Below are 27,939 nucleotides of genomic sequence, written 5' to 3'. Positions count from 1 at the left end.
TATAATAGCTCGTCCATAGAACAATCTAGATTAATCAATTAAACCTCTAGCCTTGATTGTCTTAACATTTTCATAATATTAGCGGAAAATCTGAAATGTTAACCTGTCTCTGAAACTTGAAAGCCGCCGAGGGAATTGTTTTCTATCTGGAAATGGTGAAGAGAGCTGACAGTAACCATGTAATTAAATTAGCAATTAGCAATGCCTTCTTAAACTGAATTATCCTACAGTTGACAATAAACATTAGACAGAACTTAATTTCTTTTCAAAAAATGAAAACATTAATTGCTAGCTGACTTGCCGCAGACTAAATGACCTCTGATGCCAGTCAATAAAGTCTCAAGAATGGAGAAGAAGTGGAAGCCAAGTCCCTTTTCTCAACTGAACATAATACTAGTATTCTAGATTTCCTGTTATTTTCCTGTCGACTGGAGTTGCGTAACCGATTTTCTGACTGAATCAATATAAAGCTATAGCGTATGCAGAGTCTGAGAGTTTCGGCTTCACAGAACACCAATGAATTTATTCATACCGCAGCTTAATGTTAGCCCTGTTTTGTCTAAGTTCTATTTACTTTTAGGGCTTGTACCCAGTTGACCACGAAACCTAAAACTAACAATTGACCTCTTCAGTTTGCCCTACAGCAAACGATTTCCTGGTTCTGTATGTAGGTTTAGCTGTTGTTACAAATAACATTGCATAACATTTTACAAGTATTTTTTATAAAAGTTGTATAACAGATGTATTTTTCTCACAAATCTAGAAATTGCATGACTTGCTTCTTCAACCTCCTACAATGATGGTACGTCACAACTTTGTTGGTATCATATACCTAGTCAGTTAGTCAGTTGTGTAAAATTTTTACCTTTATTGCTTTTTCTCTTTTTATCACCTTTTTTTCTTTTCTAAAGAAAGAAAAAGTAAATCATATATTATTATGTATGATACTATTATTTTATATTATGTGATGTTATCTATAATAGTATTATTTAGTAGTATTATCTATTAACTATTATATATATAATAGTTAATAAATAATAGTACTAGATAATACTATATAGATATATATATATAATAACTATTATAAAAGTGAAAAGCCTCGATGGAGTTGAGGAAACGAAGCCTATGATTGGATAGGGGCTTTTGTCGTATATATATATACTACAGCATGAGTAGCATCTGTAATAGAGTATATATATATATATATATATATATATATATATATATATATATATATATATATATATATATATATATATATATATATATATATATATATATATATATATATATATATATATATATATATATATATATATATATATATACTCATACTACAGACAGTACTATTTCGGCTATATTTATACATGTATATATATACATACATGTATGTATATATATATACATATAGACTACAAAAAGCCACTTATTCAATCATAAGCTTCCTTTTCTCAAATCTGTCAACGCTTTTCACTTTTTTAATAGTTTTTATTCATTTTGATAAAACCTCTCAGCTATGCATTTACTTTACTTTGTTGCCTGTTTTTAGAAAATGTTTTCTCTAAATAGGAGCTGCATTTCAATTGCGTAATAAAGTTTATTAAACTTGAAAGAAAGTAATTCTAAAATTTTTTCCCAAGTTTTCAAAAACAGTTTATGTATAGCAACAGAACTAGATTCCAACTATCTGCATATGAAAATTCAAGTTATCTCCGCGTGGTCAAAGGCTTTTAGTAAATGGATTAAGTTTCCTGATATATATGCGTGACAAAAGAGCCATCAGACTCATCTGTTATGTCACCATCGTAAAGATGATGCTAGGCAAATTTTGATAGACGTATTCAAAAGAACAGACTTGTACTGGAGACACTGAGCAGTGTATCTTTTGAGAAGCAAATTAAAACAAAAGAGAACAAATGGTTAAAGAATTGTATTTTTTTGCAACACAAACATATTGGTTTTACAAGGTTCTCTCTTTTTATCAAAATCGGTAAAACATCCACCTTTGAGTTAATTCTTATAGCTATAGTCAGCAGGGCACCTGCTTCTTGGTGTTATAATTAATTACTGATCCAACTATCCTAATTTTTTAGGTCAGCATCTTTAAGTGATGAGTGAAACATGTTTTGTAGTTGTCCACAGTGTGACAGGCTATAGGTAACTCTTCCACAACAAAGCAAACACGGTTTGTCGGAAATCCAAAGCTATTTAATAGCAAAATAGGGACCTCAAACATTGCTGCTGGAAAACAGCTATAATTTACATCCGATTTGCTGCAGAACCGTAAATAAATATGCATTAAAAAGCTGATAAGTTCTTCTACAAGCTGATATATTTTGCTTGCATTTAATAAGATTTGACGATTTTGTAAGTTGAGTTGAAATTTGGTGAAGCTATACATTTGTTTTCACAATTCTAATTTTAAAAAGATTTTTGGATTGTACAAATAAATTTAACAGTGTGGTATCCAAGCTTATTTATGTTTGCAGTGAAAAACTAGCTTTTTATGTGCAATAGAAGACAGGTTATGAGCCTAAGTTTCTCACAACCCCATTTTAAATTATGGTATTGGGTTTATTAAATGGTACGCTACAGATCTGTAAATTTATAAATTATATAATAATACTCAATCAAATGTTACGAATATTTATCACAAACCAAGTAACATAAACAGACACTGTTTATAATATATGCAAAAACTGCAATAAAAACTGTAAAAAAAGTTATTTAGTATTATTTGTTTTTTGGCTTCCGCTACCAGTTCAATTACTTCTTCACTGCTGAACCAGTCAATATCAGCCTAACAAATTTTTATAGCAGGGCAAGAAATTTTTTAATGCAGTCATTTTGAATACTTTCTACGGAGTGAAAAGGAAACTTTTATCATCCTGCACTGCCTGCATAAGTGTGCTAAGCACAAAAATGTTAGATAATAGTACATTTATAAATTAGTAGCACAATAATTATAGTAGATTTATTAAATTTTATAGCTAGTTGCTTTAACACAAATTTATAGCAATGATAACAGTTTATAGCAAAAGCTTAAAAGAGTTATAAAAAGGTCTGTCAAAAAGTAAATCCATCAGGCAATGTTGGGATCGGTAAGCTGAGTATGGACGCATCCGTGATATAGTTCGATTATGACTACTCTATGATTACGCATTCTACGACTACTCGTTCTACGACTACGCGTTCTACGACTAGGGGTTCTATGACTACGCGTTCTACGACTACACATTCTATGACTACACATTCTATGACTACACATTCTATGACTACACATTCTATGACTACACATTCTATGACTACACATTCTATGACTACACATTCTATGACTACATGCTTTGACTAACTGCATTACCAGCTTTATATCATTTCTAGATTTATATTGAATTTCTACTCTTTGTCATTCGACAAACGAAAGATGCCATGACAAGCTGCTATAGCGAATTTTATGCGTTAGACAAGCCACACGGAAGCTGTTATAAGAATTTCGAGATCAGGCAGCTGAGTCGTGTTCCCTTGCTTTAAGTTTCAACACTTTTTTGTCTCGTCAGCAACATATACCTAGAATAGAATGACTCTCCTGCAGTTTTCAATGTGCTACATGTATTTGCAAAATAACTGTGGGCAGCATACGGCATCGCGCAGACTTTGTTTTTCGTTTTAGCTGAGGCTATTTTTGGATTTGGCCAGGCCTACATGTATTTCTCTCACCAAAACTAGCCCATAGTTTTTACCAAAGCTCGCCTTGATAAAAAAAACTGGATTTGTATTCTTTTCCTATCGACATAAGTTGACTCCACGAATGGTTCATAACTAAAGATAGGCTACCTATTTAGATTTTTTAGGAAAACATGAAATGGTTCGTAAGCATACTTAACAAAAATTTATTGAATATTGCGTAGGTGATGATGAACCTACGATAACTGCTGTGGTTAAGCCCTATTTGACACGCAGTTAGAATATTTTCAGCTACAAGTCATTGAAGCACGCATTTGATGTACCACGGTTTGATAGACCAACACACAGACTAATTAAAATGCACCAGACAGTTATGCAACCCAAAACCTTATGTAAGATAGTGACCGCCAGCTTACACCGCTCTTATAACTGAATAACTCCCCATTGGCAAGCGTAGACACTCGCCGCAGGTGCCGTAACACATTAACAATATTTGTGCTAAACCACAACAAAACAGACAGGGTGAGATGATTGGCAAGACTAGCTTTTGTTAGCGAGTGAGCCTATGAATGCTGGAGATACCCAAAGCGTGCTACACGTGTTACAAAAATAGGTAATACAAACACGGAAGACATCTTATTCAGGCAGGCCTTGTTGAATATGCAACTGTATTCTCATGACTATTGCGTTGGTTCAGTTGAGAGGACACTAGACAGCTTGCCCAATAGACAGCTTGCCCAATCATACATTGTGTTATTATACTTTGCCAATGATAATAATAAAACAATGACCTGGTTCTTTCCTCATTTTGGCATACAACTGCAATACATCGCATCATCTTCTGCTGTTTCAGCAGGTCTCAGCTATAGTGAAACCGTATCATGAAAATGATTTAATAAATTTCTTCAATTGCTACATATTAGCTCAAATCCAAGTTGAATCATTTGCATAACATGTTATTTTCACTTCTACAAGTTGTACCCTATTCTGTTTTCTATTAATTTCAAATGTGCAAGGAAAAAGAAGCTGAGATATGAGCGCACATAGTTGGCAAACGTTTTTCACCATGGCATTTGGTAATCATGGCAATCTTTGGCAATCTTTTTTAAGTGTCATTCACCACCCAAACCCGATGCGGAATATATTGCCGTTTGCGCCTTCAAAATTTATTTCCACTTACACACGCAGTGGTGGTTTTCATTCTACCAGCTAGTTTGTCTGATCTAGACTTCTCCTTATCAACAGGCTGAACCATGATTTTTCAGCTGAAGGTCATCACAACTCGTTGTCCAAATTGAATGGTTGGTGTACGTGTTCAAAACTTACATGCATATCTTGTAAATATTACATGTAGCTGCTTTTTATGTCAAAATTGACAACAGCTTGAAAGTTACCCAGCTTTGGGACTTCATATATTTTTTATATCAGCATGAATACAAAAGGTAGAAACTTGCTTTGAAACTGTTTGCGACTGTAGAGTGTTGGTAGACTAGGATGGATAAGGGAAATTAATAGCTAAATATCGCTGTTTATAAATAATTGTATTTGAAACACTTAGCTTCATGTTATTCAGCAAATACAACTTACCGATAGAGGCGCTGTCTGATGCCGCTACGGTTCAGCATGGTAAAAGAATTTGGCTAAGACAAACATTGTATTTTCAGCGAATACCTTTGCTGCCAATATTTGTGTATATGTACCATCAGTTTTGTGTATGAATACTGTCTGTGTAAACCAGGCTTTGCAGATAACACTGTCTATAACTAAATTATGAAGTGCTTAAAGAGTTCTTCCTATTCTATGACATATTTTATTATTTCTCGCTAGCAGATTATCATTAAATCCTGTAACAACATGTAGGTAGAGCATAAGTTAAACCTGCCTTTAACTTGATAGATGTTTTGGATCTATGGAAAGCATTTTATTTAATGATAGTATAAAATTATTCTGTGTTTTTTGGTGTTTTTATTTTTCCTTTTCAATATTCTGCAGTTTTTCTATTCCAAGTCTTTAATGACATAGAAAAAACCAGAACTTCACCGAAGATCTTTTCATGTCAGTTTCAAAAGATTCTGAGGTTCATTACGAAGAAAGCGTCAATTGTGTGCAACTTCCCTAATACCATCGTTACACTATATTTTTTATCTATGTAAAATTTAAATGAAAGATTGAGTAGCTCTGCGCAAACCTATTCATATAATTAACGATGACCTTGCACAAATATTTAGTAGGTTTTATCAGAAAGTATCGGTATTTTTCTATCGTTTGTGGTTGTTTTTGATGTTCGAGGTGATCTGACTGTCAGGATGTTTCTAGATTAAAACTGACAAAACTTGATCGCTGTTAAAACACTCGAAAGAAAAATATGTGTGAAATGATGTCACTAGTCGCTATCATTGTTATAGTTGATATTGGCTATTGTGTTCAGTCCAAATTCAGACAAGCGAAGTTGATCTATTTCGATGTTTGCTATGTATGTGTATCAAAAACGTATTTTGCAACAAATACTCTGTTAGAAGAATACATTGTAATCTGTTCAATTCGTTTTAGAAATACTTCCAGTTATGACATATAAAATGTTGCAGCATTACATGTCTCTATTCTGTCAGTCTCTTTGTAACTTTAGCTTTCATAACTACCGACGTAACGTTTTTTGTAACTATAGACGTCATCTCAATTTTGCCTGATATGAGTGTTTTAACCGCAATCAAGCTTTGTCGATTTTGATCTCAATACCTCCTAGCAGTCAGGTCACCTCAAATATATCTATTACCTTTACGATACCTTCTCAGCACTTGGCATGAATTTTACTATGTATTAAACTCAGCACAGAACATTAAACCTTTCAATCAAACTGATAGACAAGTATAGAACTTATTTGTAGCAATAAAAAATCAAATAACAACTCAACCAAAGGATCCCAGGAAGTATGAATTCAATATTTTCTTCTTAGAAAACCTTATCACCACCGGACATAATTTCCATAATCATATTAAACATAACTTGTTATAAATATTCATCAATTTGTGGACCGAGTATACAAATTTGCATATAGCATAGAAAAGCGCCGGAAATGGGAATATATGTAATAATGCAATGCAACCCTGCTCGCATGGCCAGAAAATTTCGACTCACTTAAATACTTAGCGACACTCTAACAACCATGTAACAAGGAGATATGATACACAGTGATGTCTGTATGATGTCTGTATGATTGTGGTCCGTCATCCATTCTGAAGATTACACTTTACACCAGATCGTGGGTTGAGAAATGCAAAAATATGATTGACGTAATTACTGTTTCCGATGTTTTGCTGTGCAAGCTACTTTACATGGCACCCAGGAGAGTCTAAATTCTGTTGGGATTCATTCCAAGCTCAGAAAGTAGACAACTTCACATCTCTTTAGTCAACTCTCAACGCTTTCACATGTTTATAAATGAATTGATTCCAAGGCTACGGTTGCAATTTTTAAACTCGCTTATGAAGCTGACAAGCCAAATGAATATATTCAGCGATGTGATATATATATATTTGTTTGGTAGTAAGCTAATACCACCATGACAAATAACAATATGCATAAACATGGGCAAGATAACTCCATCAAATGACTCAGAGATTGCAAAAGAATAGAGTAACAATCTGTAATGATATGGAAATATATAAACAATTTTGCACCATAAAGTATGACTAATTAAAGTATAAAGTAAATGAGTGTAATGAAAACTTGTGTCTTCCCAGTAGCACATTTGGTAAAATGTTACGGAGGGTGTGGGCATGGTGACGGCGGATACCACAGCTAATCATTGTATGAACTGAGGCGTATGAACAACTGTCTTATGGGTATAACTGAAACTGTACAGTACGAATGTACCGCATCAGCTCATGATTACATAAAAAGCAAAAAAGTGTGCCGCGTGCCTTAGCACTAGGGGACTATTTGTATACCCAGAGCTACAAGGGTGGAGGTCAGAGAACAATTATAGAATAGGCTAATAATAGTTTTTTCCCTTAGGCCAAATGCAAGGGGATTGAAGCAGACGACCTGACAGAACAACAAAATTCTAATTAGACCTGCCAAGTTTGAGTCAATAAATTCTTATCTGCCGCTGGATCTAACATCTCTGGTATCTCGGAAGCGCTGGGGCGACGCACTTCCTCTTTGGTACCGTTGGTAGGCTCTGATATTCGTCTCACGTGTTGTGCAACTGAAAGAAGGCAAAAGTGGTTTAAAATGCTGCTTTGCTACTCCAAACACAAGACATTATCGTACATCAAAACATCAACAGACACAAAAATTATTGAGTAAAATTTTCACTGAGTTGACAATGAGAATGCTCCAGGGCCTTTAACTACCGTAATATCGTAACGTTTTTATATCACCCATCTGTTGACTGTGATTAGTGTTTTCCCAGGGCGGTGAAAAAAGCTCGAGGGCATCAGATTCATGGAAGGGGTGTCTGTGCTGGAGGTCTGACTAACTTATTCCACGTTCTACGTTGTTTTACAGTCTATTTTTAATTTGTTACATAACTAAGGCCCCTGCGCATGTGCAGAAAATATATGTTGGAAAGCTGAAGCGACACGCATGACCATCAAGGTGTGTGAGAGATTTGTCATCTTTTGCATATGACAAGAGGTACAAAAACATTGGAAGTTACAGAAGAGTAGATAAAACACTTTTCAAATTCTGTAAAACATTTATCTACAATTATATAAAAATTTCATTTGTTTTTTACAGAAAAAAGAAAATACAATTTTACTCGTTTCTACCACGTAATTGCTAGAAATGTGAAGTTCGCCCACTGTTAAGCCTGTCTATAAAAGGCCATCACAAAAACAACTCAACAACATTTGCAGCTTTTTCAACCCAATATTCCGCAGCAGAGGGAGTTAAGACAAAGATTTGACAATACAGATTGTCTCAATATATTCAAATTCAGGCAAGCGAAGTTGATCTATTTCGATATTTGCTATGTATGTGTATCAAAAGTGTATTTTGCAACAAATACTCTGTTATAAGAATACATTGTAATCTGTTCAATTCGTTTTAGAAATACTTCCAGTTATGACATATAAAATTATAACAAATGCATTATATAGAGATGTGTGAAAAAAACAAGTCTCAAGTTTGAATTATATGTAAAAAATTAAGTTGATAAAGTAAAAATCAATAAAAAGAAATCTGCCGGTGCTTTACCTGAAAGACGAGTGAAAGTATAGATTTAGCAATACATGAAATTGGTAAGGTGAACGATACAATACGAAGTGTAACTTACTACAATTTATACTAGATATGGTTAGGTGGTAAAGTGAACGATACAATACGCAGTGTAAGTTACTATAATTTATACTAGATATGGTTAGGTGGTAAAGTGAACGATACAATACGCAGTGTAAGTTACTATAATTTATACTAGATATGGTTAGGTGGTAAAGTGAACGATACAATACGAAGTGTAAGTTACTATAATTTATACTAGATATGGTTAGGTGGTAAAGTGAATGCTTAAGTCTAGTCTAATCTTTACGAAATATAACTTCCAATAATTACGCAATTTTTATATTTTAAGTTAAGCTTACAGTTTACTTTTGTAAACATTAAATGAATACAATATATCAACTACGAAAAGTTAAATACATAAATCTAAACTACCGGTATATACAAAAGCTGATATTAATAAGGAGTAGAAAGACGATTTCTGTTGATTTATTTTATAAACGCGTGAAAGTTTGACGATGCTCAAATTCCGCAATAGACTGATAGAAACACCTGACACAACAAACTTTAACTTACACTAAATATAGTTAAAAATACTTTAATTTTTAAAGATCTTTAAATGTTCTGTTTTTAACTTTCACCAGCTTTGTTACTTTGGCTAACAAAACTGCAATACTTTGAAAGTTTGAATGCCTGTTATTGGTAATTACTTTATAAATCAAGCAAAATATTTATAGATGGAGGTGAAGGTAAATCTAGACATGAATGTATATAGGAACGAACCGAGCGACCTTGTCTCCAAGGCTAAGTCAATAATTAACTCGTATTGATCTGATTGGCTCAATCATACTGGTTCGCAAGGCAAGGTGAATTTTTATAATTTATCAGCGCAATCACAGCCGATTCTCCAGAGAACTGGCGGTGTTATTGAGGACATAGATCAAAATTGAAAAGCAAATGAAAGTGAATATGGATATAGAAGTATTTGATAGACTGTAGAATCCCTGCAGTGTTTCCATCACATGAAGTCATTACCAACATGTTACATTTGATGTTTCTTAAAGAGCTGGCTAACATTACAACGAAAATGTGGAAAATGTAACAGTAATGCGAACCAAATAATATATAGAGTGAATTTAATTTTAGCAGTACTCTCCGCCATTATTTCTATCACTACCTCGACTTCTGAACATCCACATTGCTAAACATACACTTCCAAATGTACATGTATGTCTCTCACATACACATTGCTAAACATACACTTCCAAATGTACATGTATGTCTCTCTTATACTCATTGCTAAACATACACTTCCAAATGTACATGTATGTCTCTCTCATACTCATTGCTAAACATACACTTCCAAATGTACATGTATGTCTCTCTTATACTCATTGCTAAACATACACTTCCAAACATACATGTATGTCTCTCTCCTACTCATTGCTACACATACACTTCCAAACATACATGTATGTCTCTCATATACTCATTGCTAAACATACACTTCCAAACGTACATGTATGTCTCTCACATACACATTGCTAAACATACACTTCCAAACATACATGTATGTCTCTCATATACAAATTGCTAAACATACACTTCCAAATGTACATGTATGTCTCTCACATACTCATTGCTAAACATACACTTCCAAATGTACATGTATGTCTCTCATATACAAATTGCTAAACATACACTTCCAAATGTACATGTATGTCTCTCTCATACTCATTGCTAAACATACACTTCCAAATGTACATGCATGTCTCTCACATACTCATTGCTAAACATACACTTCCAAATGTACATGTATGTCTCTCATATACAAATTGCTAAACATACACTTCCAAATGTACATGTATGTCTCTCTCATACTCATTGCTAAACATACACTTCCAAATGTACATGTATGTCTCTCTCATACTCATTGCTAAACATACACTTCCAAATGTACATGTATGTTTCTCACATACACCTCGCACACCTAATCAGGAAGCCCTGGCATAGATATACAGTCAAACATGGATAACTCGAACTTCAAGGGACCGAGCAAAAGTGTTCGAATTATCAGAGCATTCAAGTTATCAGAGCACTGTCACAAGTCCATATATTTACTTATTTATTAGTAAATACATGTACATATACAAACTATAATATAAATCAAAAGCACAAATGGCTTGTTTCAAATTAAATGCTTCTAATGTAAAGTTTAAAACGTTTTCATGAAAAAGTATAGAGATTTTTCTATCACTTGAGATTGGTTTGTTGTTTGAGGTGATGTTATTGCCAGGACGTTTTTCAGATTGACATTGGCAAAACTTGATCGTTGTTGAAATGCTCAAAAGAAAAGACATTTTTTTCTTTTGGGGTTTTACCCACGATCAATTTTGCCGTTTTTTCTTGAAGTTTATGCAGATTACTTTACTTTACCTGGGATTCGTTAAGAGCAACACTCCGAGGCAGTTCAATTAGAAGTTTTACGAGGTTTTACGGTACATTCTATATCACTCACGCTTTTTTAATAGATACTTATTGAATGTACACACGTATTCTGTGTTTAGGTCAAACGATAAATAGTTTTTTGTAGCTCAGACAACGTATACGTTTAATTACAACATTTTTAAGACGTTTTAAACATTCAACATTCCGAGGTTGATTCAACACGGAATCAACGTCGGAAAACTATTCATCACGGGCTAGCCGAGTCACGCACTCAAGGATTTTCGCCACGCACATACAAAACAACATGCGATTTTTGTTTTGTATGTGCGTGGCGAAAATTCTTGCGCGCGTGACCCGGCTAGCCCGTGCTATTCATCGTATCGCTGTATTAATCAAATTTCACCAAACTTTTAGAAAAGTCGTTGACAAAAATATTTTGCCGATGGTGGTAATAACGACGCTTATGAATTACGAAAAGATGAAGTTTACCTCTATGGCTTTGAATAAAGTGATTTTCTAAAGCGAAAACAACCGTTTCGGTAGCTGTTGGGCAAAAAAACAGTTCAAATTAACAGTGTTGAATTCGAGTTATCTATAGCAGTTTATCATTACGTGGGAACGGACCAAAGGAAATGTTCGAATTAACCATTTTTCGAGCTATCCGTGGACGAGTTATCCATGTTTGACTGTATGAGTGATGACCGACAATTCATTCAAAGTAAGTGCTTCACACAATGTATGAGGTAACATAACATTCAAAGTAAGAACTTCACACAATGTATGAGGTAACATAACATTCAAAGTAAGAGCTTCACACAATGTATGAGGTAACATAACCCCTCTAGTCTAGACAGCAAGCACAAGTAAAGCTAATGCCTGCATGGAGTCGTCCGTCCATAAGATATGACTAGAATTAGCTTACCGCTGTTAGCACCGGGGCTGGCTTGCCCTCTTCCACTCACATTGCAACGTTGCCTTCTCTGTAAAACTCTCACTATTGCATCCTTTTCAGCGCAGGAAGCTTGCAGCGTCTTCAACCTGCACCATGGTGAATGTACATTTAAAGTTATTTCATTTTCAAACACACACGCGAGTCCAGACTGAATTTTTAGCGATTACGAGAATAACTTACTTGGCTTCGAGAAGTGCTACCTTCTTGCAAGCCTGGTGGGTCTCATCCATATATTTGAGCTTCTCAGCTTGGGACTCGTAGATGATACGCTCCGATTCCTTCGTACTTTGTGTCAGCGCAGCCATCTTTACTTCTGATTCTTCCTCCATCGTTATCGAGGCGTTTGACTGCAAGGGTTTTAATCGAGAGTAATAAATATATAGTCTGGTTTGCATTTGAGATGGTTTGAGAAGAGTAAACCTCCTAGTTTTGTGGATCCCTCAAATCGGAAGTGCAAATGTGACAGCTTGAGACGTCTTATCTCGATACAGCAAGATATATACCATAAGTCCTTCTGCTCAAGCCGCGCGGCTTGTGCTGGCAAACAGATGACTCATGAAAGAAAAAATAATCCTTCAACAAGCCGTCTGTGGTATCTAGCTGCCCTTACCAACAAGCCGCATATGCCCACAGACCGCGGCTACCAACTGAGGTTTTGTCATCCTTGACCCCTTCATGAGCGAGAGTGTTGTGACGGGTTTCGCTATACACCCGTCTTCTTGAATAAGAAATCAGGCTACATCAGTACATGTGAAAAGAATTTTCTTTTACTTACAAGTTTGAATTAAAATTCCTGAACCCTTGCATCAAGAACTTACCTGCCATGTCTCAGCTAGATTTTTATTGCGCTGTTAGAGGGCTTCGTGTTTATGTAGATGCCGGTCAAGAATGAGAAGGTGTGAATAACCTATGGCTGTGTTGAGTTAAACATACCTCATCATAGATAGAAGTTTCGTTTGGAATTTAAGTTATTTAAAAAGCACAAAAAAACACCCAAGAAATTTAATGTCATGAATTCAAACTAAATAAAATCTTCGTTTGGTCATACTTTGGAAACAGTTTGGTCCATAGTTTCTGCTTCGATGTCAGCAGGTATTAACACGCTCCCAACCACTTATCTCTCACTCGTGTGTCACGAATTCATCTCGACTTAGAGCAATAAATTCTTCTTTAGTCTAAAGTATTCCATAATTGCCATAAATAGATTTCATAATTGCCATAGATAGATGTAATAATTACCATAGATAAATTTCATAATTGCCATATATAGATTTCATAATTGCCATAGATAGATGTAATAATTGTCATAGATAGATTTCATAATTGTTATAGATCTATAGATTGCATAATTGCCATAGATAGATTTCATAATTGCCATAGATAGATTTCATAATTGCCATAGATAGATTTCATAATTGCCATAGATAGATTTCATAATTGCCATAGATAGATTTCATAATTGCAATGGACATTTAACCATTGAAAGAAATTAGGAGAACATTTTTATATGAGGTAGATTAATGGAAACGAGTGAAAACATGGCCCCCTGTACAAGTTGGTGGCCTAGAAGGTAATTACAGGATCTGGTGTTGACATCAACAATAACACAATATAGATGAATTTATAGGAGACTAGCTGCATTACCCGTCTACAGGAGCAGATTCACGGGCAGCATAAGGTTTATTGAGAGTTGGCTTTCATACCGTAAAACAACTCCAAATATGCAGTTACATCTCCCTTCTCCGTCTCTCCCCTCTCTCCCCTCTCTCTCTCTCCCCCCCTCTTCCCCCTCTCCCTCTCTCTCTCCCTCTCCTCCCTCTCCCCCCTCTCCTCCTCGCTCCCTCTCTCTCTCCCCCCTCTCCTCCTCGCTCTCCCTCTCTCTCCCCTTCTCTCCCTCTCTCCCTCCCTCCCTCTTCCCCCTCTCTCTCTCCCTCCCTCTCCCTCCTCTCCCTCTCTCTCTCTCTCCTCCCTCTCCCCCCTCTCTCTCTCCCCCCTCTCCTCCTCGCTCTCCCTCTCTCTCCCCTTCTCTCCCTCCCTCTCTCTCTCTCTCTCCCCTCTCTCTCTCTCCCTCCCTCTTCCCCCTCTCCCTCCCTCTTCTCCCTCTTTCTCTCCCTCTTTCCCCTCTCTCCCCTCTCTCTCTCTCCCTCCCTCTTCCCCCTCTCCCTCTCTTTCTCCCTCTCTCTCTCCCCCCCTCTCCTCCTCGCTCTCCCCTTCTCTCCATCTCTCTCCCTCCCTATTCCCCCTCTCTCTCCCCCCTCTCCTCCTCGCTCTCCCTCTCTCTCCCCTTCTCTCCCTCTCTCTCCCTCTCTCCTCCTCGCTCTCCCTTTCTCTCCCTTTCTCTCTCTCCCTTAGTTCAACGCAACACTTGCGGATAGACAACATTTTTGGTTTTTCTGTCGGGCGTATGAAGAAACAGTTTTCGGCGTGTGCCTACTTTTGAGCAGGCGACGTATAGCCGGTCATGGCTGACGCAGGGTGACAGTAAGTCGATAGCAGCTGCTCTCTTTCTTTTCACAATAGCGTATCGCAACCCTCGGAGTACTCGTGAAAGTTCTGTAATAGTAAGTTACAGTAGGCCTACTCGTAGCTGGAAAAAATTAGTAACTCGGCTGCTGAAGGAAATGAACATGACCCACTATCACGAACAGCGGCAAATCCAACGTTATTAAGTAGTGGAGATGTGGCAATTCATAGACAATACAACATCGTTTAACCCCTTTACGGTTTGAACGACACATAATTCCCCGTGCGTATCGTTCATGCGTTGTCAGGGCGACACATGTGTCAATTCCTGAAGAACGTCTACCGCGTTTGTTTATATTGATTCATAAAGCATGTATAAGCCGTTTATGATGGAGATCGTTGTTGTTATGTTGATCTACAGAAAGCTTTGAGTTATACTCGCTGTAATTTTTTGTGAATTATCTTCAAAAGTTCGTGTTATTATTATCATTGTAAACAATAACGAGAGATCGTTTGCGTAGTTGACGTTTTTTATTGAGGTAGGACTTCCTTCACTTACCTCGATGTTTTTACGACTAGTTGCATTGGAACCACGTTTGTCTTTACGTTGAAATTATTTTTACTGTTACCAAAGTTATTATGGCAACAAATAGAAGACGTTTTATTGCTGCTGAAGATTATACAGAGGATTCAAGCAGTGATATTGACTACTACGAAACAATGATAGCATTCAGATAACCTACCAAAGTATATTCAGCTACTTCAACACAGCTGGATGGTTCTTTTGTATGTTTATAGCTAGTAAAACTAACAAATATCATTGAAATACTTGCAGCCAAAGTCATCAAAAATAGCACAAGTATATACAAGACAAAAACGATTATAATTTTGCAACAATCGTTTTTTTCTAAAATGCGATATTCTGCTTCTATTGCAGCACTCAGATACTCTACCAAGGCATACTTAGCAGTTCCAACACAGCATGATGTTTATCTTCTATGTTTATAGACAGTAAAACTAAAAAAATTATGGAAATACCTGCAGCCAAAGTAGTGCAAATAGGTATTGAAAATTGCATATTTTCGTAAATAAATTAGCATTTTGGGTACTGTTTTAGAAAAAAAATCAAACCCCGAAAGGGTTAAAAAACACTTACCTTTTTGATGTGGAAAGTTAGTAGGTGAGAAATGCGTTTTTCCAGTGGCTCCAAGAAACAAACGTTTACGTGACCTTCTCGGTACACGTTGGCAGTAAATATTAACTGCATGTAAATAACTACTCGTTAATTTATTTTATTTAATGAATAGTACATTTGTATAGCTGTATAGACACATTTGTATAGGCCGGAGAACTCAGGAAAGGTGCTTTTTAACACGGCAAAAAATTTGCCGTTTAAAACGTGTGCTAACCGGGGATTTCGGTTAATGCGCCCGAGCGGTGAAAGAAAAACAACAGAATCGCCACACCTTTATATAAGCCGTTTGGCTCAAATCGTCAGAGAAAAGTAGCGGCTAATAGTCCATATTACGAAATTACGATATTACGAAATTACGATAATTAGTACTCATATTAATTCGGTTGGCTTCGTTCGACCGAATGGAAAAAGAAAGACCGCTCTATAATTTATTTACCGTTGCTACACATATTAAGTCAGTTCGCTTCGTACGACCGAAATTCGAACGACGATAAAAGGAAAGACCGCTCTATAAGGCGGACAATCAATCAATCACACAGACAACGATTGCCGTTTATATAGTAGATAAACCGACCCAGCCCTAGAAGCAAAAACATGAGGGTTCAGACACTGAATGGATGGCAGTGAGGAGATGAGAGACACCGGAAGGCAATGAATCAAACTCAACACTGGGGCTTGCAGTGACGAAGGCAAAAGTCATAAAAAATTTTTCATGAAGTATTTGAGATTTAAACGTTTATTTTTATTTAAATGATTTGGTGGTAAAATAATATAATTTTTGTAACAGAAAACTCGCAATACTAAATAATTACATATTTTATATAAATAAACTTTTGGAAGTATCCATTTAGAAAAACATTGCAAAAGATAAGTTTTAAATCGACTGAAATGCAACTAAAGTGAAAGATTAACTTTCAGCATACTAATACCATATCCGTAATAGTTTCAGCTAAGCTAGAAGCTAGGAATATCTACCTATCTACTGTATCATATATATCTGCGAAATTAGCAAATAAACTAGTATGTGGCAGTTATAGGGAAGATCCGAAGGAGTAATCCTTGAAGCATCGGAATACAATCATGTTAACTTGGTGAGCAAAGACTCGACCATATGGAAACCATGTCTATAGAAACAAAGAGAAGTATTGAAATAATTTTAAAACTAAGCAACAGAAATGAAAAGTAACCTTTTCGTTGTAAAACTAAACTCCTTCGTTGATCTATATTCTCGGCAGCAATTCCTATGATTGCGCTATAAAGTACAATGTATGGAAACGGATAAGGAATACTAAAAGTCGCTTATGGCCAGAAGGGTGTGACATTCAAACTGCATGTTTGTCACGATTCTGACCAACATACGTCTTTGGTCAAAACAAAAACGGCAAAACAAAGAACTAACACGAAGTTCCCTGGTCGGAACTGCCCAGGACAACTGTGGACACCTGTCCCCAGCCGAGACAGAGTGCGAATCAAACATTTATAGAAGACAATTTTCAAAGTAATATTCTAATACTTGATGCCCTAGGCTGCAGAGGCTCACTAAACGTACACGAACGGTACATGAACGGTCAGAGTACCATGTGCAGTTCTACAATGCTTGCAATACTAAACGAATATTTTTGTGTGACTGAGGGGTCAGCAACCACTACTGTTGGCATAAAATGGGGCAAAATACTACACAGCTAACTGATGACCTTTGCTGACTGTATGAACTACTTAGATACCTGGGAATCTTCTAACCCCAAAACAAGATGTGTGTTCAATTTTACCACCAGGTTTATGTATGTACTGCCATAAAATAAAATAATCTAGTCACCTAACACTGCTACATTGGGTTTCGGCGACCTACTCGTTTATTTTCAAGGTCATGTTTATGGAATACTTTAGACAAAAGAAGAATTTATCGCTCTAAGTAGAGATGAATTCGTGAAACACGAGTGAGAGCTGTTAATACCTGCTGACATTGAAGCCGAAACTATGGACCAAACTGAGTGCAAAACTCACCACATCAAACAAATTGCAGCCAGCCACAGGCGTTCAGTTACTTCACATCGTCAGCAGTAGCAAGACTGAATTCATTAACATGATACATCCGTGTCCTCTAGTGCTAAACCTTCACGAAAAACCTACAGTGTAGCCTATAAGCCCTCTAACAGCGCAATAAAACACTAGCTGAGACATGGCAAGTAAGTTCTTGATGCAAGGGTTCAAGAAAATTAATTCGAACTTGGAAGTAAAAGAAAATTATTTTCGCATGTACTGATGTAGCCTGTTTTTTATTCAAGAGGACGGGGTATAGCGAAACCTGTCTCAACACTCTCACTCCCAAAGGCGTCAAGGACGAAAAAACTTCAGTCGTTAGCCGTGGTCTGTGGACATATGCGGCTTGTTGGTAAAGGCGGCTACATACCAGGATTATTTTTTCCTTCGTGAGTCATCTGTTTGCGAGCACAAGCCCCGCGGCTTGAGCATGAGGACTTACGGTATTTGAACACAACTAGCTGTGCCTTCTGGCATTGCCCTGGTATTAAAAATCAAAATTAAAAATTGCTTACCACTTGCTGGCAGGCCATTGCCAAGTGGCCTGGCACATTGCCAATGGAAAATTCCACTAACCTAGTTAGTAAGCTTCAAATGCCGGTAGGCAATGACATTGTGTCAGCATTATTGTCTAGCTAGGCTATTCTAATAATAGCTGTAGCCGGAATGCAGAAAGACATACGACATATAAACATAAAACATTCTTTGAGAAATATATATACAGATTAAATACTTTATATCACTTTTCACACATAGCAATTATTATTTACTTATATTGTTTATATCCAATAAAAAAACATGTAATATTTGTGAAATAGTGAGAATGTAAAAAAGGCAAAAAATTACAAAATGGATTTTAGATATTAAAGATGTGGTTGCGTCAAAAAGGTCGATTTAATGAAATTAAGACCCATAAAAGGCTAAAACATCAGCTACAATTTGATGCCATTTTTGTCTTTGTAGACCAACCATGTCCAGAGATATATGCGTTTGATGAGGCCCTCTTAAAAAGCTCACGTTCCAGCGGGTGCTTCTTTCGTGATGTCACTAGTGATACATCTGAAAAGAAACCACGATCGATAAATATAAGGTCGCTTCATTAGCCAATCATCAACGCGAAATTTTTATATAGGTCGGAATAAATGTTATCACTCGTAAAATGGTAAAATCGTGTTATCACTCGGATTTTACTCTATTATTAAATCGCATGGACATCGATATTTACTAAATTAATTAACATCATTACTTTAATGAATTACTCGATCGACACGTTTTATTGGTGAACAACATAATTGTAAAAATTGCTGTGAAGTTACTGCGAAGGTGACTCCGAGTTTTCTGGGCATCAGGTGGTTAAAGTGCTACGGAGGAAGATTGGAGAACGGAGGTAAATTTATCTTTTACTTTGAGTCTCCTATAGATATACTGTTGAGTTTACATTCAGATTATATTTCCCTGTTTGAGGCTAAAATGTAATTTCCTGCGCGTGCGAGATACGTATGTACAGTGAGTTCTTGACGGCTTCTTTTTAATCCATAGCATCTAGCAATACAATGGCCTAGATTGATGAATATACTAAAGGTAATATTTTTAGTACTCATTAATACATGTACTAATTAATAAAATTATAACTGTTTGCTATCACTAATCATCGTTTTATAATTTTTTATTGGTTCACCTAGCTACATTTGCTTCAAATTTTCTGTAGCAGTTTTATCTAGTAAATTAGATTTATGATTTGACTTTAGATGTTCACTTCTCACTTGTAGAAAGTGAAGACAATCGATTGATCAATGCAAATCTTTAACTTCCAGAACCAAAGCTTCGAATCATTGGCTTGGCGTACTTATGTCTTTGTTAAACATTTATTCGTTTTTAAAATTACACTCGCAATCTATCTAACTCCCAATTTGAAAGCTTTCAGTAGATATGCGTTAGAATGACATATCTATGAATGACATTTATTGCATTTGTTTTACTGATTACAGGATGTTTATGTGGTCCCACCAGCCGAAGCAGCTTTGTCAGTGTGGAAACTGCCATAAATGGGAAAGAGAGACTTGAATGTGTGCTGCATAAACCATGATGTTTTGTTTGAGTTTGCTGCAGTAGATGAATTTGTCTTATTGTATCAGCTAAAACTATGTGAGTGGCCACGGCTTGATGAATATTTTTAATAAAAGCTTTATGCCGAGATGAAAATTTTTTTGCTTGTAAAAATTATATAGTAAAATAATATTGTTGAAGATAATGCAAAACATGATTTGCAGAAGATTGTAGTGAATTGGATACGGTATATGGATGTCCGCAGACTGGAGAATGTGAGTTCAAATCCAGTTTGCAGCAGAGTTCTCATCCTTAAAACTCTACCCCTATGTATATTCTTTTCAAAGACGCAGCTTGCTTATTTTACTTGCGGTAGTAAGAAACTAGTTTTCGGTGTGGGCAATGATATACAGCCCCACCGCCAGGATAGGCGACGGGCATAATGTGGGCGGGGCTTTTGGGTGGCTGTATATCGTTAGTGTGGGTAGCGACGGAACTGTGCCGATACAAAGACCTTATTCTACATAGTTTGCTTGACAGAATTACCGTAGACCGGTAGAATTGGTAGTCGATACTCAAATGTTTACACAGCATTTGGAGAAAGTGAGTAAGACAAATTTTAAATTTTCGTTATTTGAGGCCTTTGAAAAATTCATAATAATGTATCTGTAGCTGGATTTAAAATTTTATTCTAGCCAACATGAGCAAATACAAAATAAAATATATGCCAATAGAGCCGCTTAGGACTAGACTTTTGTCGCAAATAGCCGATGTGAATACGAGATATATTGAGAGATATATCACGCGTGACATCATTTTGGGCAAGTCTGGGCATGTTTTTTTGGCCTGAGCGATTTTACCGCGATCAGATTTTTTCGATTTTAATCTTCAAATATCTTGGCAATGAGATCGCCTAACACAACAAACAACATATCAACTGATAAAAAAAAACACTTTCTTTTAAGATCAACTCAAATTTGACGCAACCACATCTTTAAAGTCGCTTTTAGATAGATAAAGCTAAGCTGAGTTTAATTTTACTAACTCATAAGAATAAACTATTTTCATTTCATAAAAAAGGGTCATATACAACAATTTTCCGGAGTTTTAGATTTCTAAAGCAATCTTTCACTGACACGCTTATTTAGGCTTCGAATGTTTAAACACTTTTGTTTCTGATGTGAAAACTCCGACATGACATACGAACAAAACAGCTACATACTTCATTTATGCTTATTTTACAGTTTCGTGACTATAGACATTTCAGACATGTTCCACGTGAGAGCGCTACATCAGTGAGGTCATGGCACTTGTTTACAAAAGCATGCTATTGGGCCTATAATTGGATTGCAAGATGAGAGTGCTTGCGGATACGCATAGAGTCCCCTGGGTGATAGGATCACTACAAGCTTCCAGTGCACACAGGTCTAGCAAGAAACGCCTACACATACTGTATAATGGATAAAATAATCTGCATGCCCCCAAAGCATTATCGATTTGGTCAAATGTACTTTTTGCATAGCTCAACACGAAGTCATACAGAATAAGATCGCAGCCCTGTTGCCACATGTGTTTTTTTTATAAATATTGCATTTAGTAGAACCTATAAAAACTGATAACAATTTCGCGTCAAAATTCAAATACTTATCTACTGAAAACTATGGACTTCCTTAGGTTTCAAGTTTGCTAGGAAAATAACAAACCGCAATAAATTGAATGTCACAAGAACTAGCAGTTCTCACCCAAACACAGTTGATAAAATCAATAAGTGAAATCTATGGAGAACATGCCTAACAAGAAAATGAATAAAACAGTGACTTGGTAAACTTTGAACTTTTCTAAAAACTCAACAAAAAATCAACAAGACCAAGATACATGGTGTGGGAAGAGGTTACATATCGTTGAGGGTCGTTTATGTTTTAGACCATCAACGGTTGGCCGCGGGTAGGGTACTGATCATCAAACAATTACAAAAGCAGGCCATGCAATCCTTATCTGTAAACAATATCTCTACACAGCCACGATGGCTTTACATACCTACAATAACTCTACATAGCTACAATACCTCTACATGGCTACAATACCTCTACATGGCTACAATACCTCTACATGGCTACAATACCTCTACATGGCTACAATACCTCTACATGGCTACAATACCTCTACATGGCTACAATACCTCTACATGGCTACAATACCTCTACATGGCTACAATACCTCTACATGGCTACAATACCTCTACATGGCTACAATACCTCTACATGGCTACAATACCTCTACATGGCTACAATACCTCTACATGGCTACAATACCTCTACATGGCTACAATACCTCTACATGGCTACAATACCTCTACATGGCTACAATACCTCTACATGGCTACAATACCTCCACATGGCTACAATACCTCTACATGGCTACAATACCTCTACATGGCTACAATACCTCTACATGGCTACAATACCTCTACATAGCTACAATACCTCTACATGGCTACAATACCTCTACATGGCTACAATACCTCTACATGGCTAAAATACCTCTACATGGCTACAATACCTCTACATGGCTACAATACCTCTACATAGCTACAATACCTCTACATGGCTACAATACCTCTACATGGCTACAATACCTCTACATAGCTACAATACCTCTACATAGCTACAATACCTCTACATGGCTACAATACCTCTACATGGCTACAATACCTCTACATGGCTACAATACCTCTACATAGCTACAATACCTCTACATGGCTACAATACCTCTACATAGCTACAATGAGTCTACACTAGCCGTTAGGTAGTTCATCTTAAAATCCCACATTTAAAGATGAACTTGCACAAACTTCAGTATATTTTATCCGAAACTATCGGTATTTTTCTATTATTTGCGATTATTTCTGATGTTTGAGGAGATCTGACTGCCAGGTTGTTTTAGGATTAAAATAAAAAAAACTTGATGACAGTTGAAACGCTGAGATCAAATGAAAGTGTGATTATGACATCTATTGTTGCAAAGAGACCGACAGAATAGAGACCTGTAACGCTGCAACTTGAACGCAATAGCCGATATCAACTGTAGCAACGATAACAGCTAGTGACGACTTTTCACACATATTTTTCTTCTGAGATTTTAACTGCGATAAAGTTTTGTTGATTTTAATCTTGAAACATCCTGACAGACCATCTCAAACAGCAAAATCAATCGCAAATGATAAAAAATACCAAAGCTTTCCGATAAAATCTAATTCATGTTAACTACTAGCGCCATTTTAAAGTAACATAACGTCGCTAGTAACAACTATTCTATAAAACCTTAACATCAGATAAATAGCCTTAAATCTTACCTTATAAGCTTCCAGTTCCTCCAAATATAGGTTAGACTGTGCCTTCGCATTGTCAAGTTCAGCGGTGAGTGATTTTATCTTTGCATGACTGCGATCCACCGTCTCTTTCTGCTCAGAGGCTAAAATATTTGTAAAGAGATTTTTTACTGCCTGTAAAAATCTGGCACTTCTACTTGAGCTGTGGAGAAAACTGAAGATTGAAGTTATGCGCACTTCTGTTTGTAAACACATTGGATGTACTTACGCATTGGATATATAAATAAAAACAATACACAATTCGTATTTGGCTCAGAAAAAAATTATGTAACAAAAGCATTAGATTCAAAAGCATTACATACATGACTTCGCGGTATACGTAATGCTACAACTCCTCATAGGTTCACACTGCAGAGACTTTATATTACCCCAGATTTAATATTTCACCGGGAGTAGCTTTCTAGAACCAATGACTGGGTGCTATTTACAAGCTGTTCCAGACAGCTTTGCTAAATTAGAGGTCCTAGCATTTATACACAGTACGCGGGTGTCTTGGTGACAGACCATGTCTTCTTTTGCGGCATGTTTTTGTCAAGGGAAACATAAATGGTGCAGAGTCGAAACTTTGAGCGAAGAAATCCAAAAAACATGAGTCGAGATTTCTTCTAAATAATAAAAATATTAGTGTCTTCTTACAGACTTAACGTAACTAAACTGACTCACGAGATCATTTATTTCAGGCCTAGCAAAAGAGAATTCAGGCATACAAACCATTAGATTTGTCATGCGGCATGGATATGACTTTGACTGGAGTGAACTTCAATAGCAAACTACTCGTATTTAGTTTCATTTCCTGTTTTAAATTCAGTTTGTGTCACATTCACTTCACTTTCATCATCTATGTTTCTGCTTTCTAAACCCACTTATATCAAATTATACTGGTTGGGTTATATCTAGTTATGTTTGTACCGGTGTATTGTCTGTACGTCTCCAACATTCTTTGTCACTGACTTCACACGAGTATTCAAACAATTATACAATTAGGTGGAAGCACAAAACTAAACAGGTATGTATTTTGATGGATAACTGATACAGGAACCAAGCGATGCTATCTCCTTATTCTTTGTTATTTATTATATCTGTAGACGACTGCTAACCAATAGATACAGCTACATAGTTATATATAGCTGTATAGTAATTACAGCTTCATCTTCCACAAACATCTTTTGTAGAAGTTGCCATTCCCTCCAAGCGACACGAATGCATCCTCCCCATGCAGTTAGAAAAGGCTGTATCTACACCAAACCAACATATTCACTTTAATATGGCTGCTAATTCAAAGGCTAAGAGACCCTCAGCCCACGAGCTAAGTAATTGCTGAGAAAATATTCTACTGGTATTGAGAGGTTCCACATACAGGTATTTATCCCAACAAACTTACAGCAGCCATGATATTTTTATAAGTTAATAAAAAGAATTCGCTTATTCGCTTGGAGTTCAAATTGCTTCATTCTGGATTTGAACTCAGCACCTCCAGTTCTGGAGGTGGTGAGCTTACCCATCAAGCCTCCTTGGCTACTTGCTACTACGGATTAATCTTCCTCGTAGTCATTATATCGTATATTATTAGAGTCATAAATTCTTATTGGTTGTTACTAGCGCGGTTGATCATTACGCATAACGTAATAATTATTAAGCTGGCTTCAAACAGGGCTATTGTTTTAGACAAGATTTAGACTACTAGTATACTAGCTTACCAGGTAAGTTACTCAAATTCATTGGATAATTATATTGTTACCAGTGCAACGCCTGGCATTCAGCCAGTATAATCCTATATTATTATCATTATAATCATATAGTACATTACGTTATAATCATATATTATATTATAATCATATATTATAATCATATGTTATCATTATATTATACTATAAATAAAGCATTATGGAAGCGAGGACATACAGTGGTGGTAGCAAACAGATATACTTGTTGCTATGTATGTAACAAGAATATCTATGGCATGTATAGATATATGCGCCGAGCATTCATCGAGTATAGTCATATATTATAATCATATGTTATATTATCATCAAAATCATATATTATATTACGTTATAATCGTATATTATCACTATATCTATGAATCTCAAAAGATTGTGTCTGTTCTTCTGTGTGTCCAGCTATAGCTATTTAAATCTTGGAACAAAGAGATCGCATCGTGCTCGATTTGAACTCGGGAAGACTGCACCTGTATGTTAGTAAACCATTCATCTAACCCCGAGTCTACAAACGTTCTTGCGATTCCAACGCTCTTACCATATACTGTATACCCTTTTTCCAAGTTTACACGCTAAATGTTGTATTATTTGATACATTGCGCCTGCGGATTACAATGCTCCTGTTATAAAATATTTTTCGCCTAATTATCAAACGCAATGCATTTTCGTCCTCGCCATACAAAGGCGAATGCTTTCCCGCCATACGATATCAACAGAAATTCTCTCGAAATTAAACTTGGCGATTTGTGTACTGCTTATACACGTTATTAAGAGATATACGCTGCTCCCTAGGGCGAGTTCAGCGTTATCCGTTATGGTGAAAACGGATTCGCAAATAAATAAGTGATAAAATTTTAGTTCAAAGTATACCAAAATACGCTTTATTAAGCTAAATTCATTTAAGTTAAATTCGGTGTTTATGCTACACGTCTGTCTCAGAGGTAAACCCTCTCCACGGTACATTCTAGGTGTAGTACATTGTAACGTTACATTTCTTGCAGATCATAACCATAAAATACACTAAAGTCATTGTAGGTAACTATGGTTACTAAGGTTAACATATTGTTTTGTTACTATTTTTATCTCACTATTAGATAATTACTATGGGTTTCTATACCACTCTATACGATAATTTCGCCTTATGATGCCAGCACTGAAACAAATTAAAATCATATAAACACACACCAAATAATTTTTCATAGTAATCGTAGCAAAACAGACTATAGTTAGCTATTAATTGCTAATGATTTCACCCACATTTACATTTAAACACCTGTACAATTTTATTTTTTCTACTAATTTATTTCACCAAAACAATTATTTCACTATATGAAATTTAAAAGTTACATTTGTTTGAAAAAGTTCAAAAACTTTTATTTTTTTTCTCTAAATTCATTTGAACTGCACAAAAACACTTTTCTAATGATATGAAGTTTAAAGTTAGAATGGTAAATGTTGTATATGTTAAATAAAAGTAAATTTTCTGTCCAAAGACTTTTTTATTACCCGGGCAACGCCGGGCATTAAACTAGTGTACTATAAAAAAGCATTACTGAGGCGAGGACACGCAGTGGTGAAGCAGTAAGCTTAAACCAAGGGCGGCATGTGTAGCAATCAAATGTTCAACTCTCAATAATGTTATGTGAACATGCAAAGAATTTACAAAAAACAAACAAAAAACAAACAAAAAACTAAAGAAACTGGACTATAGCAAACTTTGACAGTATTTTAAAATATTTCAAATGTAGAGCACAATGCAGATGCATAGCGGGACCATTTGAGCAGATGTTAGCAAGCTTGGCAACTGCTTTTCAACCAAAACTGGTGGTGAGAGGTAAAACTTGGGCTAATTAATTGAAGATATAACTCGAGAATGAATTAGTGGCTGCAAATAAAATAGCGAGGGCAGATATAGCTGATGACAATGGAGCTGTGAATAGGTGGGCAGGCTTTACACTCTAACCGTTATCATTGATTGAATACAAAACAATAAATGTGCTGTTTCGCTGTTGCTAAACTTTGTGAGCTGGAATCACCTCACTTTCCTCGTCTGTCCGAGTTTATTAGTCCAGCTTGTATACGTCTCCTAGCACCGCCCAATGAGTCATTTGAGTGTTTATCCTAAGCATAGTTACCATAGCAACAACTCTGGGCATACAGACATAGTGAAACACGCTAGGGGAATATTAGCCATACCAGCATAATGGAATGGCTATTATTTCCGGCGTTGCCCGAGTAATTAAAAAGTCTTTGGAGAGCAAATTTATTTTTATTCAACATATACAACATTTACCATTCTAACTTTAGATTGGATGTCAACTTTACCATTCTAACTTTTAGATCTGATGTCATGAGAAAAGTGTTTTGTGCAGTTCAGATAATTTAAGAGAAAATAAAAAGAGCTATAAAGGTGTTTAAAACAAGAAATGCTGAATAGTCGGTTTTGCTACAATGAAAAATGATTTGGTATAATTGTTAAAGGTTGACTTTCAACAAAATTCACGTTACAGTTATTTGGTATCAAACGATTCAACATGTCTTACTCTGTTGTGTTGTAAGTGCCAAATATGTGGAGATGTGATAACAAGCTCTTAAAAGCTCAAAAACAAAAAGCGGCCGTAGATTGGAATCTCTTTATTTCGATGACGTAGGCACGAAATTTGGTTATCGTCTTGTCACGTATGTTCTCACGTGAACTGAAAAGCCAATACAAAGCTCAATATAAAACTTATCGTAGTACTAGTTTATGACAAACACTTCGGGTTTTACCGAAGACCCCGTATCA

The 27,939-nt window shown here is 36.0% G+C and overlaps 1 protein-coding gene across 2 annotated transcripts in view; it reads right to left on the bottom strand.

The window, feature by feature from the left end:
- Window positions 1-7,193: 7,193 nt before the first annotated feature.
- LOC137405721 (angiomotin-like) overlaps window positions 7,194-27,939 on the bottom strand; it is a 65,126-nt gene continuing 44,380 nt past the window's right edge. For both annotated transcript variants that reach the window (XM_068092083.1, XM_068092085.1), the window contains 4 exons: window positions 23,401-23,519; window positions 12,485-12,651; window positions 12,275-12,390; window positions 7,194-7,891 (listed from right to left, as the gene is read on the bottom strand). In XM_068092083.1, coding sequence (XP_067948184.1) covers window positions 7,752-7,891; window positions 12,275-12,390; window positions 12,485-12,651; window positions 23,401-23,519 — 542 coding nt within the window. In that variant the 3' untranslated portion in view covers window positions 7,194-7,751. The remainder of the gene's footprint in view (window positions 7,892-12,274; window positions 12,391-12,484; window positions 12,652-23,400; window positions 23,520-27,939) is intronic.

This window comes from Watersipora subatra, chromosome 10 (genome assembly GCF_963576615.1).
Source record: "Watersipora subatra chromosome 10, tzWatSuba1.1, whole genome shotgun sequence".
NCBI classification, from domain to species: Eukaryota; Metazoa; Bryozoa; class Gymnolaemata; order Cheilostomatida; family Watersiporidae; genus Watersipora; species Watersipora subatra.
Note: the sequence above shows the minus strand (reverse complement) of the source record. Positions and strands in the feature narration are given on the sequence as shown.